The following is an 18,737-nucleotide window of genomic DNA, read 5'->3' as shown; positions in this document are numbered from 1 at the left end:
CTATGATCCTATAGTTTACTGAGACACTACACTGTCTCTGTATTCTATGATCCTATAGTTTACTGAGACACTACACTGTCTCTGTATTCTATGATCCTATAGTTTACTGAGACACTACACTGTCTCTCTGTATTCTATGATCCTATAGTTTACTGAGACACTACACTGTCTCTGTATTCTATGATCCTATAGTTTACTGAGACACTACACTGTCTCTGTATTCTATGATCCTATAGTTTACTGAGACACTACACTGTCTCTGTATTCTATGATCCTATAGTTTACTGAGACACTACACTGTCTCTCTGTATTCTATTATCCTATAGTTTACTGAGACACTACACTGTCTCTATGTATTCTATGATCCTATAGTTTACTGAGACACTACACTGTCTCTGTATTCTATGATCCTATAGTTTACTGAGTCACTACACTGTCTCTCTGTATTCTATGATCCTATAGTTTACTGAGACACTACACTGTCTCTGTATTCTATGATCCTATAGTTTACTGAGACACTACACTGTCTCTCTGTATTCTATGATCCTATAGTTTACTGAGACACTACACTGTCTCTGTATTCTATGATCCTATAGTTTACTGAGACACTACACTGTCTCTGTATTCTATGATCCTATAGTTTACTGAGACACTACACTGTCTCTGTATTCTATGATCCTATAGTTTACTGAGACACTACACTGTCTCTCTGTATTCTATGATCCTATAGTTTACTGAGACACTACACTGTCTCTCTGTATTCTATGATCCTATAGTTTACTGAGACACTACACTGTCTCTGTATTCTATGATCCTATAGTTTACTGAGACACTACACTGTCTCTCTGTATTCTATGATCCTATAGTTTACTGAGACACTACACTGTCTCTCTGTATTCTATGATCCTATAGTTTACTGAGAGACACTACACTGTCTCTGTATTCTATGACAACATCTACACAACATAGGCCTACAGCATTTACACACTGTCTGTCTGTCTGTCTGTCTAAGGTCCCAGGTTTGATTCCAATTCCCAGCAGGGCGACGCTGAGAAAGACACTGAAGGAGAGACACATGTTACATTACATTACATTACATTACATTACAGAGACACATGTTGGCCCCATGCATGGAGTGTTTAATATTATTTAAAGACACTGAAGGAGAGACACATGTTGAAGGAGAGACACATGTTAGTAGTATAGGTCATGTTGGCCCCATGGAGTGTTTAATATTATTTCAAAGTGTAAATTACAAAAATATACGTTTCTACAAAATAAAGAAAAAAAGCAAAGCTGTTTCATCCACTTCAGACTTTAAAGTCTTAAGGAGCCTCAGAACTAATATCATGTGTTTTACATGTAAAAAGAAAGAATATTATAGAACATTCATCAAATCCAACTAATAATTATGTGTGAACATAAAATGATCCATTAAAGTAAACCCTTATCCAACTTTATCACAATATATGGTTGTTTTGTGTCAAATGTTACATTCATTTCTCTTTGAAATGTGAGTCTCTCACACACACACACACACACACACACACACACACACACACACGCACACGCACACGCACACGCACACACAATCTAACATGTTAACAGTTAACATTAATATCTTAACTAACAGTAAACATTAACATCTTAACTAACAGTCAAATGTTACAGTAACATTTTATATCAACACAAATGAAAAACTGGTCAATTCTAACAATCATAAATCACTTTTCTACATCCAGGAGCCCCTCGGTACAACTTAAAGTATAATTCATTATATTTATAGATGTACATGTTAAATTATAATTCATTATATTTATAGATGTACATGTTAAATTATAATTCATTATATTTATAGATCTCAAGGGTTTTTTATCCTAATAAAGAAACTTGAACTCAGAAATGTCACTCTGCTCTAACTGTCTTTGTAAGACAATCACTAACTTAATATAGCATCTATAATTATCATTTATTTTGATCCATCTATCCATCCATCCATCCATCCATCCATCCAGTATCTATCTATCTATCTATCTATCTATCGTAGACCCATTGAAAGAGTTTTCAACTGAAACCCCATAGACTTACCTAAACTATCTACCTGTCAATGACCTAAACTACCTACCTGTCAATGACCTAAACTACCTACCTGTCAATGACCTAAACTACCTACCTGTCAATGACCTAAACTACCTACCTGTCAATGACCTAAACTACCTACCTGTCAATGACCTAAACTACCTACCTGTCAATGACCTAAACTACCTACCTGTCAATGACCTAAACTACCTACCTGTCAATGACCTAAACTACCTACCTGTCAATGCTACAAACTTAACATTATGCATTTAAGGGCAGATTAAATACTGTGCTGAACTGCAAGCTTTGAACCTTTTTTGGTCTTTTTTAAAAGCACATTTTCTTGTCTGGGGGTCCCTGGCACAAAGCATTTCAGATGGGGGTCCGTGGCCAAATACATTTCATGTTGGGGGTCATTAACACAAAAAGGTTTGAGAACTACCAATCTGGGAAACCATCGCCAAATAAAAAAGGAAAAACAGCGCCCTCTGCTGTTTTGTACTCTTTCACTTAGCTCTGGGGGGAGCTGAATGGAGCACCCGTGCGCAGGGAAATCCGGGTTTTGGTCTGCCTTTAGCCTTTCACTTCCGGTGGTGCGACTATGTTTTCATTCCCACTAACAATATTTCTACACGGAACACTAACACCATTTCTCCCAGAGAACATGGATGGTTTTGGTTATAAGCCACTTGTTTCTATGATGAAAGAGCAAGTTAAAATGTGAATATCTTTCCGTGGTTTTGTCTGCTCCGAGGACGCTATTGTTAAATGAGTTTCGGTTTGTTTCTACTGGGGAAGGATTGGCAGACACGTAAATCCCGCCCACTACATTTGATTGGGTAAAGCGCGGCCTGCTTCCTGATCTGAAGGCACGCCCACGTGTAGGCCAGTGCGTACGCGATATGACGACAGATTCAAGCGGAATCTGTTCTTGAGAGATTAGAGAACTACTGATTTAGAAGGCATTTGTAGAACCGGCCTCAGATGTTAATGGGTTAAATTAACAGGGGGTCACAGGGGGTCATTAGTTTAACCTCTAGGTGTTGGGTGGAGGTCTTGTTTAAGGTGTAGTTTAACCTCTAGGTGTTGGGTGGAGGTCTTGTTTAAGGTGTAGTTTAACCTCTAGGTGTTGGGTGGAGGTCTTATCTAAGGTGTAGTTTAACCTCTAGGTGTTGGGTGGAGGTCTTGTTTAAGGTGTAGTTTAACCTCTAGCTGTTGAGTGGAGGTCTTATCTAAGGTGTAGTTTAACCTCTAGGTGTTGGGTGGAGGTCTTGTTTAAGGTGTAGTTTTATCCCCAGAACCTCTGCCTGCTGTCAGGTGGAGGTGTTGGGTGGAGGTGGTCTCCATCCAGGATGTAGATGGACCCTCTGGCCTCCATGGTGAAGATAAAGTACAGATTAACTCCCATCATGCTCAGCGAGGGAAGGAACGACAAGCCGAACCCCAGGCCTCTGACACTGCTGTTTAACGCTGCTGCAAGCCAGTACACCAGCCTGTAGGGGGAGGTAGAGAGTCACATTATTATACTGCTATTTAATACTGCTGCAAGCCAGTACACCAGCCTATAGGGGGAGGTAGAGAGTCACATTATTATACTGCTATTTAATACTGCTGCAAGCCAGTACACCAGCCTGTAGGGGGAGGTAGAGAGTCACAATATAATACCAGCCTGTAGGGGGAGGTAGAGAGTAACATATTATAATATCAGCCTGTAGGGGGAGGTAGAGAGTAACATATTATAATACCAGCCTGTAGGGGGAGATAGAGAGCAACATATTATAATACCAGCCTGTAGGGGGAGGTAGAGAGTAACATATTATAATACCAGCCTGTAGGGGGAGGTAGAGAGTAACATATTATAATACCAGCCTGTAGGGGGAGGTAGAGAGTAACATATTATAATACCAGTCTGTAGGGGGAGGTAGAGAGTAACATATTATAATACCAGCCTGTAGGGGGAGGTAGAGAGTAACATATTATAATACCAGCCTGTAGGGGGAGGTAGAGAGTAACATATTATAATACCAGTCTGTAGGGGGAGGTAGAGAGTAACATATTATAATACCAGCCTGTAGGGGGAGGTAGAGAGTAACACATTATAATACCAGCCTGTAGGGGGAGGTAGAGAGTAACATATTATAATACCAGCCTGTAGGGGGAGGTAGAGAGTAACACATTATAATACCAGCCTGTAGGGGGAGGTAAATCTAGCTTTACGTGCGCTTACCTTCCGAAGGTGAAGATGATAGTCAGCAGCGGGATCAGCTTGAGCTGTGATTGGCTGAGATACGGTGACATCACGGCCAGCTGCAGGAAGTAGACCAGGAAGAGAGAGAGCGAGTCGGACACGTAGCGGCGGTGTAGCTCCACCTCCAGTGTGGCTCCGCCTCCTCCTGCTGATGCCCCGCCCACCTCCACCTCAACCTCACATCGAGGACGCACGTCCCCCGAACGCAACCTGGAGACGCCCAACACCAGCCACCCTGAAATATAGACATTATATTAACAATACAAATATATACATAAACAATGCACCACACATCCTGAAATATATACATATATAAACATTATATTAACAATAAAAAATACATACAGTAGATATATATAAAAAATGCACCACCCAGCCTGAAATGGAAATACATAAACAAATAAAATAACAAATAAAACTCACCCAGAAGGATGTTTATATATATATATATATATATATATATATATATATATATATATATATATATATAAATAAAACTCACCCAGAAGGATGGGCACTGTGGCGAACACAGAGCAGCGCAGTGTGTACACCAGCCTGAGGGGGGTGCTGGTGAGCAGGGGGGCGTCGAAGGGCAGGAACACGTAGCCCCCCCACACCAGGAAGGGGAAGAGGAGGGCAGCGGTGAACACAGACACACTGAGCTTCAGGACATCTCTGCTACAGCACCCCCTACCTGTGAGAATAATTATAACAATAACATCTCTGCTACAGCACCCCCTACCTGTGATAATAATTATAACAATAACATCTCTGCTACAGCACCCCCTACCTGTAAGAATAATTATAACAATAACATCTCTGCTACAGCACCCCCTACCTGTGAGAATAATTATAACAATAACATCTCTGCTACAGCACCCCCTACCTGTAAGAATAATAATAACAATAACATCTCTGCTACAGCACCCCCTACCTGTGAGAATAATTATAACAATAACATCTCTGCTACAGCACCCCCTACCTGTGAGAATAATTATAACAATAACATCTCTGCTACAGCACCCCCTACCTGTAAGAATAATAATAACAATAACATCTCTGCTACAGCTCCCCCTACCTGTAAGAATAATAATAACAATAACATCTCTGCTACAGCGCCCCCTACCTGTAAAAATAATAATATCTCTGCTACAGCGCCCCCTACCTGTGAGAATAACAATAACATCACACACACACACACACTTACATTTATTGGCCCCGCCCTCTTCGGGGGGCCAGTCGTGGTAGTATCCGTCATGTCCCATCATGCCTTGGGGTCCCAGGAAGGGACTCCTCTCTGCCTCCAACTCCCAGAATGCTTCACTCTCCCTGGGGGAGGCGGGGTCACTGCCGGGCGAGGTCAGGATGGTCACCGCGGGGTTAAACACCTGAGCTGCCTTGTCTGGTAGACGATTCTCTCTGTTAATTATGTTAATGTATGTTAATTATATATGTATATATAAACACCTGAGCTGCCTTGTCTGGTAGACGATTCTCTGTTAATTATGTTAATTATATGTTAATTATATGTATATATATATTATATAAACACCTGAGCTGCCTTGTCCGGTAGACGATTCTCTCTGTTAATTATGTTAATGTATGTTAATTATATGTATATATATATTACTGTATATAAACACCTGAGCTGCCTTTTCTGGTAGACGATTCTCTCTGTTAATTATGTTAATGTATGTTAATTATATGTATATATATATTATATAAACACCTGAGCTGCCTTTTCTGGTAGACGATTCTCTCTGTTAATTATGTTAATTATGTTAATTATATATGTATATATAAACACCTGAGCTGCCTTGTCTGGTAGACGATTCACCTCTCTGTTAATTGTGTTAATTAATGTTAGTAGACCAATTAAATTCATTATATGAATATGTACATTAATCATTAATAATCACTGACCTGTCTTCCTCCACCTCTATCTCCACTTCCTCCTTGTCTCCTTGTCTCCGCCTCCTCAGCTCTGGCTCCTCGCCCTCCTCCCAGAGCTCCGCCCCCGTTCTGCCCTTGTCTCCGCCTCCAGAGTGGGCGGAGCCTAGCTCTCTCTCGCTCTCGGTGCGACTGGCCCCTCCCCCTCCCTCAGAGAGCAAGCTCCTCCTCTCCGCTTCAAGCCCCTCCCCCTGACTCCTCCTACACAGCCAGAACAGGCGGGGAATTAAAGGAGCACTTCAGCCATTTTCTAAACCTTATCTTCATATGATTGGTCCTCACTAATGCTCATTATTCGGTTCTTAAGTCTGACGTCATTTTGTAGTCCGACGTCACGTCCGGGTCCAAAAGGCACCAGCGCTTCATTGTAAACAAACATGTTGGAACCCGTAAATCTTTTTACAATAACCTCCTTTTTCAGAAATTAACCATTGAGGGTTAATAAGGGTCTTAATGCTAATATCATAGACAGTAAAAAGTAGGCTAACATATATATTTATATTTGTATTTATTTATTATTATTATGATTATATTACATTATAATATATATTTTTTATATATATTTATATATATATATATTTATATATAGATGTATATAAAAACACGATTTCCTCTTCTTTTTGTCGTTGCCAGGAAAGCGGTAGAATCAGTGGCGTACCCACCATAGAGGCAGGCGGTCGCCTGCCCAACTAAAATCTAGCCTCCCCTAGAAAATAAAGTAAAAGAGTGAAAAACAGGCAGTGAAAAAACTCCAAAGAGAATAGTGGCCGTCGGACCTCCTCGTCCATTCACGCCGGCAGGCGGCCAATCACTACCGTATCCATTCAGCAGAGCGACGTCGCCTTATGTTGATCTTTGAACTGTTTGGTTGCTACTATATATGTCTATAAAATGTATTCAAGGACCCCAACGGAAACAAGTCCGCAAGGACTTTTTTGGTCGGACCTTTTAGACAAAAGTATTATAAATGTAACTGTGTTGTTTTACATTCTTTTGCCTAATAAACATTTTCAATCAATCAATCAGCCTATAGTGATGCAAATGTATGCCTTTATCTTCATGGGGTGCCAGGAGTGCCAGGTGTGGGGGTCTGGGCCATCACCTGTACTCACCTGGCATAAAAGGGGCTCTGAGTCCGAGAGCAGCTTGAGAAAAAAATCTCGCCTGCCCTAAATGTAATTTCTGGGAACGCCACTGGGTAGAATGACACTTTAGTGGTTATTTTAGTCTCAGATCTGTTAAAACAGTGAGGGACACAGCACTGTAAATATTGGGAAAATACACACCTGGACCTGGAAGTTATTCTAGCGGGGCACAACGTCACGTCTTAACAACCAAATAAGATGACATCATGTCTGTCTACTCACTCTGTGTTCTCATTGGAGGGCTGTGGACAGTTCAGAAACCTGCCTACCAGTGACATCATCAATGGGGGTTCCAAGCTAATAGAAACTACAGCCTTTATTTTCCTGGAAAGTTAGCATGCTGTTAGCATGTTAGCATGCTGTTAGCATGCTGTTAAAATGTTAGCATGCTGTTAGCATGTTAGCATGCTGTTAGCATCTTAGCATGCTGTTAGCATGCTGTTAGCATCTTAGCATGCTGTTAGCATGCTGTTAGCATGTTAGCATGCTGTTAGCATGTTAGCATTCTAGAATAGAAGCCACTGTTCTTCCATCAGCAATGAAAAAACATAATAATATTGAGATCTTGTTTGAAATGAATAAAACCTACAGATGATGTCACTGGTAGTCAGGTTTCTGAACTGTCCACAACCCTCCAATCAGAGTGAGACAGCAATGGTGTCATATTATAATGAGCATTAGTGAGGACCAATTATATGAGAAAATTATTTATCATCAATTAACACATTCACTGCTATTGACGTAGATCTACGTCAATAATTATTTTAATTTTTTTAGAATTTACACTAGAGGGCGCTCTTCTGCAACCTATGGATGATCCCTTTACTGTGAGAGAAGGAATGGATGGATGTGACGTCATGCCAAAAACATTCACTTCCGTAACTCCTATGTTATGAAATGTAGAAAAACACATCTATGGATTTCTTATTTTTATGGTAAAACTGCTGATTTCTCACCTCTCACTTTTCTTCTTCACGCTTCCGTTTTCCAGCAGCGGTTCTTTCTCTGTGTTTCTGTCCTCCGGCCACTGGAGGGTGCTAGGCTCTTGATGAGCCGACGTCACAATCTTCTCCTCCTCGTGCTTCATCTTCATCGTGGTGGAGTCTTCCTCTGTGCCCCAGGGGGCGGGGCTTTGTGGCTCGGCGGCCATGTTACTTTTGGACCAGTCCTCGCCCAGCAGCAGGAACTCGGACATGTTCCGCTGCCGCCTTGTTAAGCTGCTCGTTAAGCTGCTCGTCAAGCTGCTTGTTAAGCTGCTCGTTAAGCTGCTTGCTTGTTAAGCTGCTTGCTTGTTAAGCTGCTTGTTAAGCTGCTCGTTAAGCTGCTTGCTTGTTAAGCTGCTTGTTCAGCTGCTTGTTCAGTTGCTCATTAACTGCTCGTTAAGCTGCTCGTTAAGCTGCTTGCTTGTTAAGCTGCTTGTTCAGCTGCTCGTTAAGCTGCTCGTCAAGCTGCTCGTTAAGCTGCTTGTTAAGCTGCTCGTTAAGCTGCTTGTTAAGCTGCTTGTTAAGCTGCTCGTTAAGCTGCTTGTTAAGCTGCTTGTTAAGCTGCTCGTTAAGCTGCTTGCTTGTTAAGCTGCTTGTTCAGCTGCTTGTTCAGTTGCTCATTAACTGCTCGTTAAGCTGCTCGTTAAGCTGCTTGCTTGTTCAGCTGCTTGTTAAGCTGCTCATTAACTGCTCGTTAAGCTGCTCGTTAAGCTAGTAAACTGTCTGGTTAACAGCGGTGGTTAAGTGGCATGAGGACAGGAGTCCATTAGGCAGAGTGGTTGATCTTCTGAAGCCTGATGGGAATAAAATAATAATCTACTTTAGTTATTACTTATATCTATGATACATTCATACACTGCAGCTAAGCCTATCACAGTTATCACACCTCTGTTGTCGGGCAGAAAGGAGGTTTAGCCAAGACCTTTTAATACTTTTCATTGGTTTAATATTTATAAAACCCACACAGACTAAAGGGTGTTCAATAGCACTGATTTATTAAATAAATCAGTGCTACATATTGCCTGTCAGTGACAATATATTATATATATTTTCAGGTGGGATGCCAATTTCAGCCAATCGGGAGAGAGTACCCATTTATCACATAAAAAAAAGTTCCTCCAATTTCACTTGTTTATCTTGTATCGTTCTCTCTCCTGATTGGACGGAATTAGTAACCCGACCGAACATTTATTTTCTGTTTATTAAAGAGCTGGAGAGACATGGAGACTCCTGTTACTGAACACTGTTACTGAACACTGTTACTGAACACTGTTACTGAACATGAACACTGTTACTGAACATGAACACTGTTACTGAACAAACACTCTATAGTAATGATTACTATCACAATATAGAGCTATTTAACACTGTTACTGAACACTGTTACTGAACACTGTTACTGAACAAACACTCTATAGTAATGATTACTATCACAATATAGAGCTATTTAACACTGTTACTGAACACTGTCACTGAACACTGTCACTGAACACTGTTACTGAACAAACACTCTGTTGAGTTAATACAAAAAAATATTTACTCAGGGGATCTAATTTAACATTTTAAAATTACATAAAAATAATACATCTAAAATATAAAGTGAAAACTCCCTGAATTATTATCATCTCTGTCCGTCTCTCTCACACACATTTTACTGTTATTACTGAAATTACTGTTACAAGTAAAAGTCCGTAATTCAAAATTGACTTGAGTAAAAGTACAAAAGTATTGGTATAAAAATGTACCTAAAGTACCAAAAGTAGAAAGTACTCATTATACAGAATTCAAATGTATTAAAAAAAAACTTTTGAAAATAGCAGATCTACAAGCTCATTGTGAGCTTGTAGATCTGCTATTTTCAAATGGCCGAAATGTATATAGGGCTGAAGTGATTAATGTATGTTTTGTAAAGATCTAAATCTACAAAGTAACTAGTAACTAATGTTTTCAAATAATTGTAGTGGAGTAAAAGTACAATATTTGCTTCTGAGATGTCGTGGAGTAGAAGTAAAAGTATTACAAATTGAAAATACTCGAGTAGTAAAAATACCTCAAAATCGTACTTAAGGGCAGTACTTGAGTAATGTACTAGTTACTTTCCACCACTGCTCTCACACACACACACACACACACACACACACACACACACACACGCACACGCACACACGGAAGTAAAAATACTCTACATTTCTCAATGGCGTCAGTTCTGTCTTTTCTTTCTTTCTTTCTTTCCAGTTAAAAGACTTTAAAGGACTTTTCATCTAAAGTTACATTTAAACACATTTTAAAACCTTTCATTTAAATGATAAACTTTCCACAGCGTCGGAACACAAGCAGAGAAAAACAGCAGATCTACAAGCTCACAACGCTATGGAAACACCAGGCGTTGTGAGCTTATAGATCTGATATGTTTTAGAACATGAAGGGGTTTCTGAAACAAACAAACTTTGATCCTAAAACTAAACATGAATCATTAATCAGTAACTTAAGAATCTAATGTTATATATCAGTAATCCTTACCGTGTTCTTTACCTGTAAAACATTAGATCTGTAGATCCTTACCGCGTTCTTTACCTGTAAAACATTAGATCTGTAGATCCTCCATTACATGTTGTTGTGAAACCCAGTGGGCGGGGTTTAGACACACAGGTATGCTGACGTCATCAGGTGAACAATGACTTCTTAAAGGAGAGGTCAGCACCGAGCTTTAAAGGGACAGTACACACTTTCACACACACGCACACACACGCACGCACGCACGCACGCACGCACGCACGCACACACACACACACACACACACACACACACACACACACACACACACACACACACACACACACACACACACAAGCTATAATTACTTATTTTTTATTCACAATAATTCAAACCAAGGACTGCAAAGTTCAGACATTTAAAAAAAGCAAATATAAAGAGAAATAGCAGAGCTACAAGTCCAGTGAGCTTACAGATCAACTATTTTCCGGTGCATGACACTGGATGTAAGTAAGTATAAATCATGATTGATTGATTGAATACTTTATTAGACATACATGTCTAAAATGTAAACAGTCAGACATTAAGGCTAAAAGTATAATAAAACAAAATGTTTAACTTTATTTCCAATGTGACGTGTTGTTGTTATTCATGTTAGATCATATTTTCCTCTATCAATTATCCAACTGTCATCAAAGCAGTGTCTAATATTATAATATAGCAGTATTGATATTATCATTGATATTATCATTAATATTATCCATTATCAGGTTTTTAATCACACATGTGATTATCAGGCCACATTCTGGCTTTAAGTTCAACATCTGTGTTACCTTTTATGTTTTAATCATTAAACTAAATGATTGTTAATTAAAGATGTTTTAATCGTTAAACTAAATGATTCTTAATTAAAGATGTTTTAATCATTAAACTAAATGATTCACATGAGAGTTTTTACATTTGGAGGTGAAAATCTTTCAGACCTCAGTGTGTCTGATTTTATTCCATATGGTATGTGTCGCCCTCCAGTGGATGAAACACAACAGTGCAGATGAATAATTGTGATCGATGTCAAAAATCGTAAATCTTTCTAAGATACAGTTTATGTAAGATGACCAGAGATACAGTTTATGTAGGATGACCAAAGATACAGTTTATGTAGGATGACCAGAGATACAGTTTATGTAAGATGACCAGAGATACAGTTTATGTAGGATGACCAGAGATACAGTTTATGTAGGATGACCAGATCCACACTGTGTGTAGAACAGTGTGTAGAACAGTGTGTAGACAGTGTGTAGAACAGTGTGTAGTAGACAGTGTGTAGAACTGTGTGTAGAACAGTGTGTAGAACAGTGTGTAGACAGTGTGTAGAACTGTGTGTAGAACAGTGTGTAGTAGACAGTGTGTAGAACTGTGTGTAGAACAGTGTGTAGACAGTGTGTAGAACTGTGTGTAGAACAGTGTGTAGACAGTGTGTAGAACTGTGTGTAGAACAGTGTGTAGTAGACAGTGTGTAGAACTGTGTGTAGAACACACTTTGTGTAGAGTTTAAGATACAGTTTATGTAGGGTGGTCAGATCCAAACTGTTCATTTGAGGGACAGAAGTTCTGCTTGTGTGGGACAATGTGGGACGGGTGGTGGGACGGGTGGGGGGGCGGGAGGGGGGGGGTTAATAGCAACTTATTACTTAAGTAGCTATTAAATACCTTGATCATCTTGTCATATTCGACCATTAACATTCAGTTATGAACCTGCTGTAGTCTAGGGGATATTTCTCATGTTATTTTAACAGGCTTAAAAACATGTCTTACAGGAAAAGAGACGATGAGAGATATTTACAAGTGGAAAGACAACTATTAGGAGGATAGGTTCAAAATGCCACATTTACATTGTTTTAAAAGCAACGGTTCATTGTTTTTGTTTAGATCATGCTGCAGTGTTTCCTTTGAACATTGTCTCTCAACAAAATTGATTGATTGATTGAATACTTTATTTAGAAAGACATGGAAACAGTACATGGAAGTACAGTAAGCAATACAAGGTCCTCTAAACTGGCTTATTTAAAATGAGATCCCTGTGCACTCAAATCATGATGACATTTAAGAAAAAGGACAGATATACACTACTATGCAGAACTTCATACAATCAGCTTACAGGTTACTGGTATGAAAAACAAGAAATATGTACAATAAACAGTTCAAGGAGGAGGGGGGGGGGGGGGGGGGGGTAGGTTAAGACTTTGACAGGGGCCAGTTTGGAATTGCAGCCTGAAGGTGATTCTTTAGGGCAGTTTTGAAAGAGGGTAGGGTTTTACACTCCTTTACTCCTTATAGGGCATTCCCCTTTTTTGTTGTATAGCATGAGAAAGAGTTCATTCCCTTGTTTGAGGGATAAATGTGTCCATGACCGCGGCGTTGTTCCATAAAAGTATAGCCTACCCGTTGTTCCATAAAAGCATAGTAGCCTACCCGTTGTTCCATAAAAGTATAGCCTACCCGTTGTTCCATAAAAGCATAGCCTACCCGTTGTTCCATAAAAGCATAGTAGCCTACCCGTTGTTCCATAAAAGTATAGCCTACCCGTTGTTCCATAAAAGCATAGTAGCCTACCCGTTGTTCCTAAAAGCATAGCCTACCCGTTGTTCCATAAAAGTATAGCCTACCCGTTGTTCCATAAAAGCATAGTAGCCTACCCGTTGTTCCATAAAAGCATAGCCTACCCGTTGTTCCATAAAAGCATAGCCTACCCGTTGTTCCATAAAAGTATAGCCTACCCGTTGTTCCATAAAAGCATAGTAGCCTACCCGTTGTTCCATAAAAGCATAGCCTACCCGTTGTTCCATAAAAGTATAGCCTACCCGTTGTTCCATAAAAGCATAGTAGCCTACCCGTTGTTCCATAAAGCATAGCCTACCCGTTGTTCCATGAAAGCATAGCCTACCCGTTGTTCCATAAAAGTATAGCCTACCCGTTGTTCCATAAAAGTATAGCCTACCCGTTGTTCCATGAAAGCAAAGTAGCCTACCCGTTGTTCTATAAAAGCATAGCCTACCCGTTGTTCCATGAAAGCAAAGTAGCCTACCCGTTGTTCTATAAAAGCATAGTAGCCTACCCTGGCTATAATGTATTCACCTGCTGATTGAGCAGTGCTGTGTCCAGTCTAGTTTGCTGTGTGCTCATGTTAAGGCCTTCAGCAACAATCAGCCTCTCAACACCTGCACATTGATTTATTACTGAACACTGGAGCCTGACAGTCACAATGTGGGACAGATTTATTACTGAACACTGGAGCCTGACAGTCACAATGTGGGACAGCGTCAGGAGGGAAATGTGTTTCTATTGTAGGACAGATTATTATTATTCCAGGGGGTCCCCTCAGCAAAGGTAGTTAATATAGCATCACAATCATTTCAAGCACTTTAACTATTTATACTTTGGCGATTCAAATAGCAGATCTACAAGCTTGTACATCGAAAATGTCTCTTTTAGGGGTCCCTCGCAGAAAACGTTTTCAGATGGGGGTCCACGGCCAAATACATCAATACAAATACAATCAATTTCGGGTCCTGACCTGACCAGTGGCGTTTGGTGGATTCTAACGTTGACCGGGCCAGAACCGGTTTGACGGCTAAACTGTTTTTTAATGGCCACTCATTAACAATTCGGCCGAATGCAAATGAGCCCCATTTGAAAACAAAGGCGACTTTCTGTGGTCGGCTACAACAGAATAGGGTGAGGGGCTGCTAATGTTGATTTTTTAGTTTTTTCCCCCTGGCGGATCTTGCCCCTGCACAGGGACAAGCTGGGTTTACAGACCGGGCCATGGCCTCGTTGGCCCCAATGACGATACGCGCCTGGACCTGACAAGAAAAAGTTTGAGAACCACTGCCCTAAAGGTGACACAGCACCCTAGGGTGACAAACTTTATTTAAATGTATAGACAGACAGATAAAGCTTTATTTAAATGTATAGACAGACGGATAAAGCTTTATTTAAATGTATAGACAGACAGACAAAGCTTTATTTAAATGTATTGATACAGTAGACAGATGAAGCTTTAATCAAATGCATAGACAGATAAAGCTTTATTTAAATGTATTGATAGACAGATAACTTTATTTATTAGACTACGTGACAACCAGGAATAGTTTGGTGACCACCGGAGAGACGGGTGACAGCAAACCGCAAGTGGAGCTAATACCATTAGACGGCCCAATCTAGAGGTATCGGCCCAAGGAACCATCACGCCAGAAGGAAATGTTTGGATCGGGGCGGTGCACCGGATTCGGTGCACCGGATTTGGTGCAGCGCTCAGGTCCTGGACCTGGTGAGACGAAGGAAGAGCCCGGCCAGGAGGCCATCCACAGAGCCTAGTCCCTCCACGTGCCAGAGCCTCCCCGTGTTCAGGCAGAGTAGTTCCGGAGAAGCAGACTGAGTGGCCCTGTCTTTCCCTATAGGACTGACCGTAGGTAGCTACCTGGGACGTAAGTTGGGGCTTGATCAACCCCAGCTGGGTCACCTGGGCGAGGGTGTATGTTGTTGCGAGACCCGAAACATCCTATGACCCCAGGCTACAACACTGATGAATCATCAGCGTATCATCACTGATGTATCATCCCAGGTGCATCCATGTGATGTATTCTTTATATATTTAAATGTATAGATAGACAGACAAAGCTTTATTTAAATGTATAGACAGACAGATAAGAGATAAAATAAAAGTTCACTGTAGCCCCTTTATGCATATTTATTTATGGTGCCACCTAGTGGTTGAGCCATGCTTTTTATCACAGAAAAAGAACATTTCACTGTTAACCAAAAATATATAAACACCTTTATGCAGTTAATACTGAAAAAGTACATTTATTTTAACATGTTAAATACTTGGGGCAGAAACCAAAATATTAACTTTTCAGGATATGAAAAAAACCTAAACATGTTTTTATAATAACACAATACTGTCTCATGTCAGATACTTATATTATCATCACTTTACCCAAATGCAGCTCAAGTGGAGTATATATTGTTGTACATATAAAGTAATACGGGAACAACATGTTTCAATACACAAAACTCTTTGGTTTCTTTATCAACAGTTTCTTGTCAGCAGCAGAGATGTTTACGGTCTGTAATATAATATATATAAGATGTTTACTGTCTGTAATATAATATATATAAGATGTTTACTGTCTGTAATATAAAACTAATACACTATAATAACTAACAGAAGATAAATAATGCCATTCCCTCTGAGTGTGAAAAACTCATTTTTAAACAAAATAAATGTATAAAAACCCAGACATAATGAACAGAAACATGGAGATGACATATATGAGTCTTAGTTGACTTTACATCAATACAAACGTCAAGCCCTACGATGTGTGGTGTAGCTCTGTTATTCTATGATGTGTGGTGGGCTTGTAGCTCTGTTATTCTATGTGTGGTGGTCTTTTAGCTCTGTTATGGAGTCTGAACAGGACTTAAAGGTCGATACTCAACGTTGTGAGTTTATTGATCTGCTATTTTCAGCTAAAAGCTTTCCCTACAATACAGATACTGTTTAAGTGGTTAAACCACACAGTGGATCCACAGTGATCCAGTCACACAGTGGATCCACAGTGATCCAGTCACACAGTGGATCCACAGTGATCCAGTCACACAGTGGATCCACAGTGATCCAGTCACACAGTGGATCCACAGTGATCCAGTCACACAGTGGATCCACAGTGATCCAGTCACACAGTGGATCCACAGTGATCCAGTCACACAGTAGATCCACAGTGATCCAGTCACACAGTGGATCCACAGTGATCCAGTCACACAGTAGATCCACAGTGATCCAGTCACACAGTGGATCCACAGTGATCCAGTCACACAGTGGATCCACAGTGATCCAGTCACACAGTGGATCCACAGTGATCCAGTCACAGTGGATCCACAGTGATCCAGTCACACAGTGGATCCACAGTGATCCAGTCACACAGTGGATCCACAGTGATCCAGTCACACAGTGGATCCACAGTGATCCAGTCACACAGTGGATCCACAGTGATCCAGTCACACAGTGGATCCACAGTGATCCAGTCACACAGTGGATCCACAGTGATCCAGTCACACAGTGGATCCACAGTGATCCAGTCACACAGTGGATCCACAGTGATCCAGTCACACAGTGGATCCACAGTGATCCAGTCACACAGTGGATCCACAGTGATCCAGTCGGCTCTTCTTAGCTGGCGTCACCGTATCCAGAAGTTCTCGTAATCGTTTACGAGTTTCTTTCAGTTTCGATTCGTCAGCGTTTTGTCCTCCTGCTGCCACGCCCGTCTGGATGCTTTTAGGCTCCGCCTCCACGGCTGATGACTCCTCCCCCTGCACCTCCCCCTCTATGTGAAGGTCATCAGGGGACGAGGACGAGGTCGTGACCTCTGACCCCTCCTCCACTGGGGTCCGTGGCCCCGCCTCCTCCTCGGTGGGAGGGCCGGCGGCGGTCTGAGGCTCCGCCCCCCGGGTGGGGCTCTGAGGCTCCGCCCCTTTGGCGGGGCTCTGCAGGAGAGAAGGTTGAGGGTCCTGAGGCTCCGCCCCCTGGGTGGGGCTCCGAGGCTCCGCCCCCTTGGTGGGGCTCTGAGGCTCCGCCCCCTTGGCGGGGCTCTGAGGCTCCGCCCCTTCCTCTGTGGGAGGGCCGGTGGCGGTCTGAGGCCCCACCCCCTTGTCGGAGCTCTGAGGCTCCATCCACTGAGGCCCCGCCCCCTTGTTGGAGCTCAGAGGCTCCGTCCCCTGAGGCTCCACCCCCTTGGCAGGGCTCTGGAGGAGAGAAGGATGAAGGTCCTGAGTCCCCGCCCCCTGAGGCCCCACCCCCTTGTCGGAGCTCTGAGGCTCCACCCCCTTGTCGGAGCTCTGAGGCTCCACCCCCTGAGGCTCCGCCCCCTTGGCAGGGCTCTGGAGGAGAGAAGGATGAAGGTCCTGAGGCCCCGCCCCCTGAGGCCCCACCCCCTTGTTGGAGCTCTGAGGCTCCACCCCCTTGGCAGGGCTCTGGAGGAGAGAAGGATGAAGGTCCTGAGGCCCCGCCCCCTGAGGCCCCGCCCCCTTGGCAGGGCTCTGGAGGAGAGAAGGATGAAGGTCGGAGCGGAAAGTTTGAACCAGTTTGACCTGAAAGACTTCCTGAAGCTTCAATGAGACCATGAAGTCCTGTTAATAAAACACATTAAATATTATATTATATAATTATAACATGAAGTCCTGTTAATAAAACACAATAAATATTATATTATATAACAATAAAACATATTAAATATTATATTATATAATATAATGATAACATGAAGTCGGCAGTGGCTCAGGGGTAGAGTGGTCGGGTAGAGTGAACTGGAAAACCGCAAAGTTCCCAGTTCGATCCCGGGCTGGGGCGCTCCCCAGCTTTAGTGTAGAAGTGTCCTTGAGCAAGACACTGAACCCCTAATTGCTCCTGATGAGCAGGTTGGTGCCTTGCATGGTTTCCTCCTCCATCGGTGTATGAATGTGTGTGAATGGGTTAATGGCACAATCACTGTAAAGAGCTTTGGATAAAAGCGCTATATAAATGCACCATTTACCATTTACCAATAAAACACAATAAATACTATATTATATAATGATAACATGAAGTCCTGTTAATAAAACACAATAAATATGATATAATATAATGATAACATGAAGTCGTAGGCAAGACAAAGAGGAAAGGTCAGGGTAGTGTTTCCTGAAGAGGTGGGTTTTCAGTGACTCTGCTGTCCTGACATCATCCACCACTGTGGGGCCAGAACAGGCAACCAGTCGCCCCGAGGCGGCAGACCGAAGTGG

The 18,737-nt window shown here is 41.7% G+C and overlaps 2 protein-coding genes across 7 annotated transcripts in view; both read right to left on the bottom strand.

Annotated features, from left to right (window-relative positions):
• Window positions 1-1,201: 1,201 nt before the first annotated feature.
• Window positions 1,202-11,038, bottom strand: LOC308084111 (transmembrane protein 79-like). 6 transcript variants are annotated; one of them, XM_080426622.1, is made up of 8 exons: window positions 10,926-11,034; window positions 8,379-9,199; window positions 6,251-6,478; window positions 5,880-5,910; window positions 5,535-5,715; window positions 4,830-5,021; window positions 4,307-4,562; window positions 1,202-3,572 (listed from the first exon to the last, which is right to left on the bottom strand). In XM_080426622.1, exons 2-8 carry the CDS (start codon window positions 8,615-8,617, stop codon window positions 3,368-3,370), a joined length of 1,332 nt encoding a protein of 443 aa, XP_080282748.1. In that variant the 5' UTR covers window positions 8,618-9,199; window positions 10,926-11,034; the 3' UTR covers window positions 1,202-3,367. The 6 variants fall into 6 exon arrangements, with proteins under 6 accessions (XP_080282748.1, XP_080282743.1, XP_080282746.1 ...); XM_080426617.1 differs by lacking the exon at window positions 5,880-5,910 and having other exon boundaries at window positions 5,535-5,746; window positions 8,379-8,675; window positions 8,796-9,199; XM_080426620.1 differs by lacking the exon at window positions 5,880-5,910 and having other exon boundaries at window positions 5,535-5,746; window positions 8,379-9,041; window positions 9,094-9,199.
• A 5,423-nt stretch (window positions 11,039-16,461) lies between these two features.
• LOC308084505 (uncharacterized protein) overlaps window positions 16,462-18,737 on the bottom strand; it is a gene marked incomplete at its 3' end in the record, with an annotated part of 51,738 nt that continues 49,462 nt past the window's right edge. The window contains exons 16-17 of the mRNA XM_080427169.1: window positions 17,174-18,089; window positions 16,462-17,129 (exon numbers count right to left, since the gene is read on the bottom strand). Of these exons, the coding sequence (XP_080283295.1) occupies window positions 16,462-17,129; window positions 17,174-18,089 (1,584 nt within the window). The remainder of the gene's footprint in view (window positions 17,130-17,173; window positions 18,090-18,737) is intronic.

Source organism: Gymnoscopelus braueri (genome assembly GCF_963280865.1).
Source record: "Gymnoscopelus braueri genome assembly, chromosome: 4".
Lineage (NCBI taxonomy): Eukaryota > Metazoa > Chordata > Actinopteri > Myctophiformes > Myctophidae > Gymnoscopelus > Gymnoscopelus braueri.
Note: the sequence above shows the minus strand (reverse complement) of the source record. Positions and strands in the feature narration are given on the sequence as shown.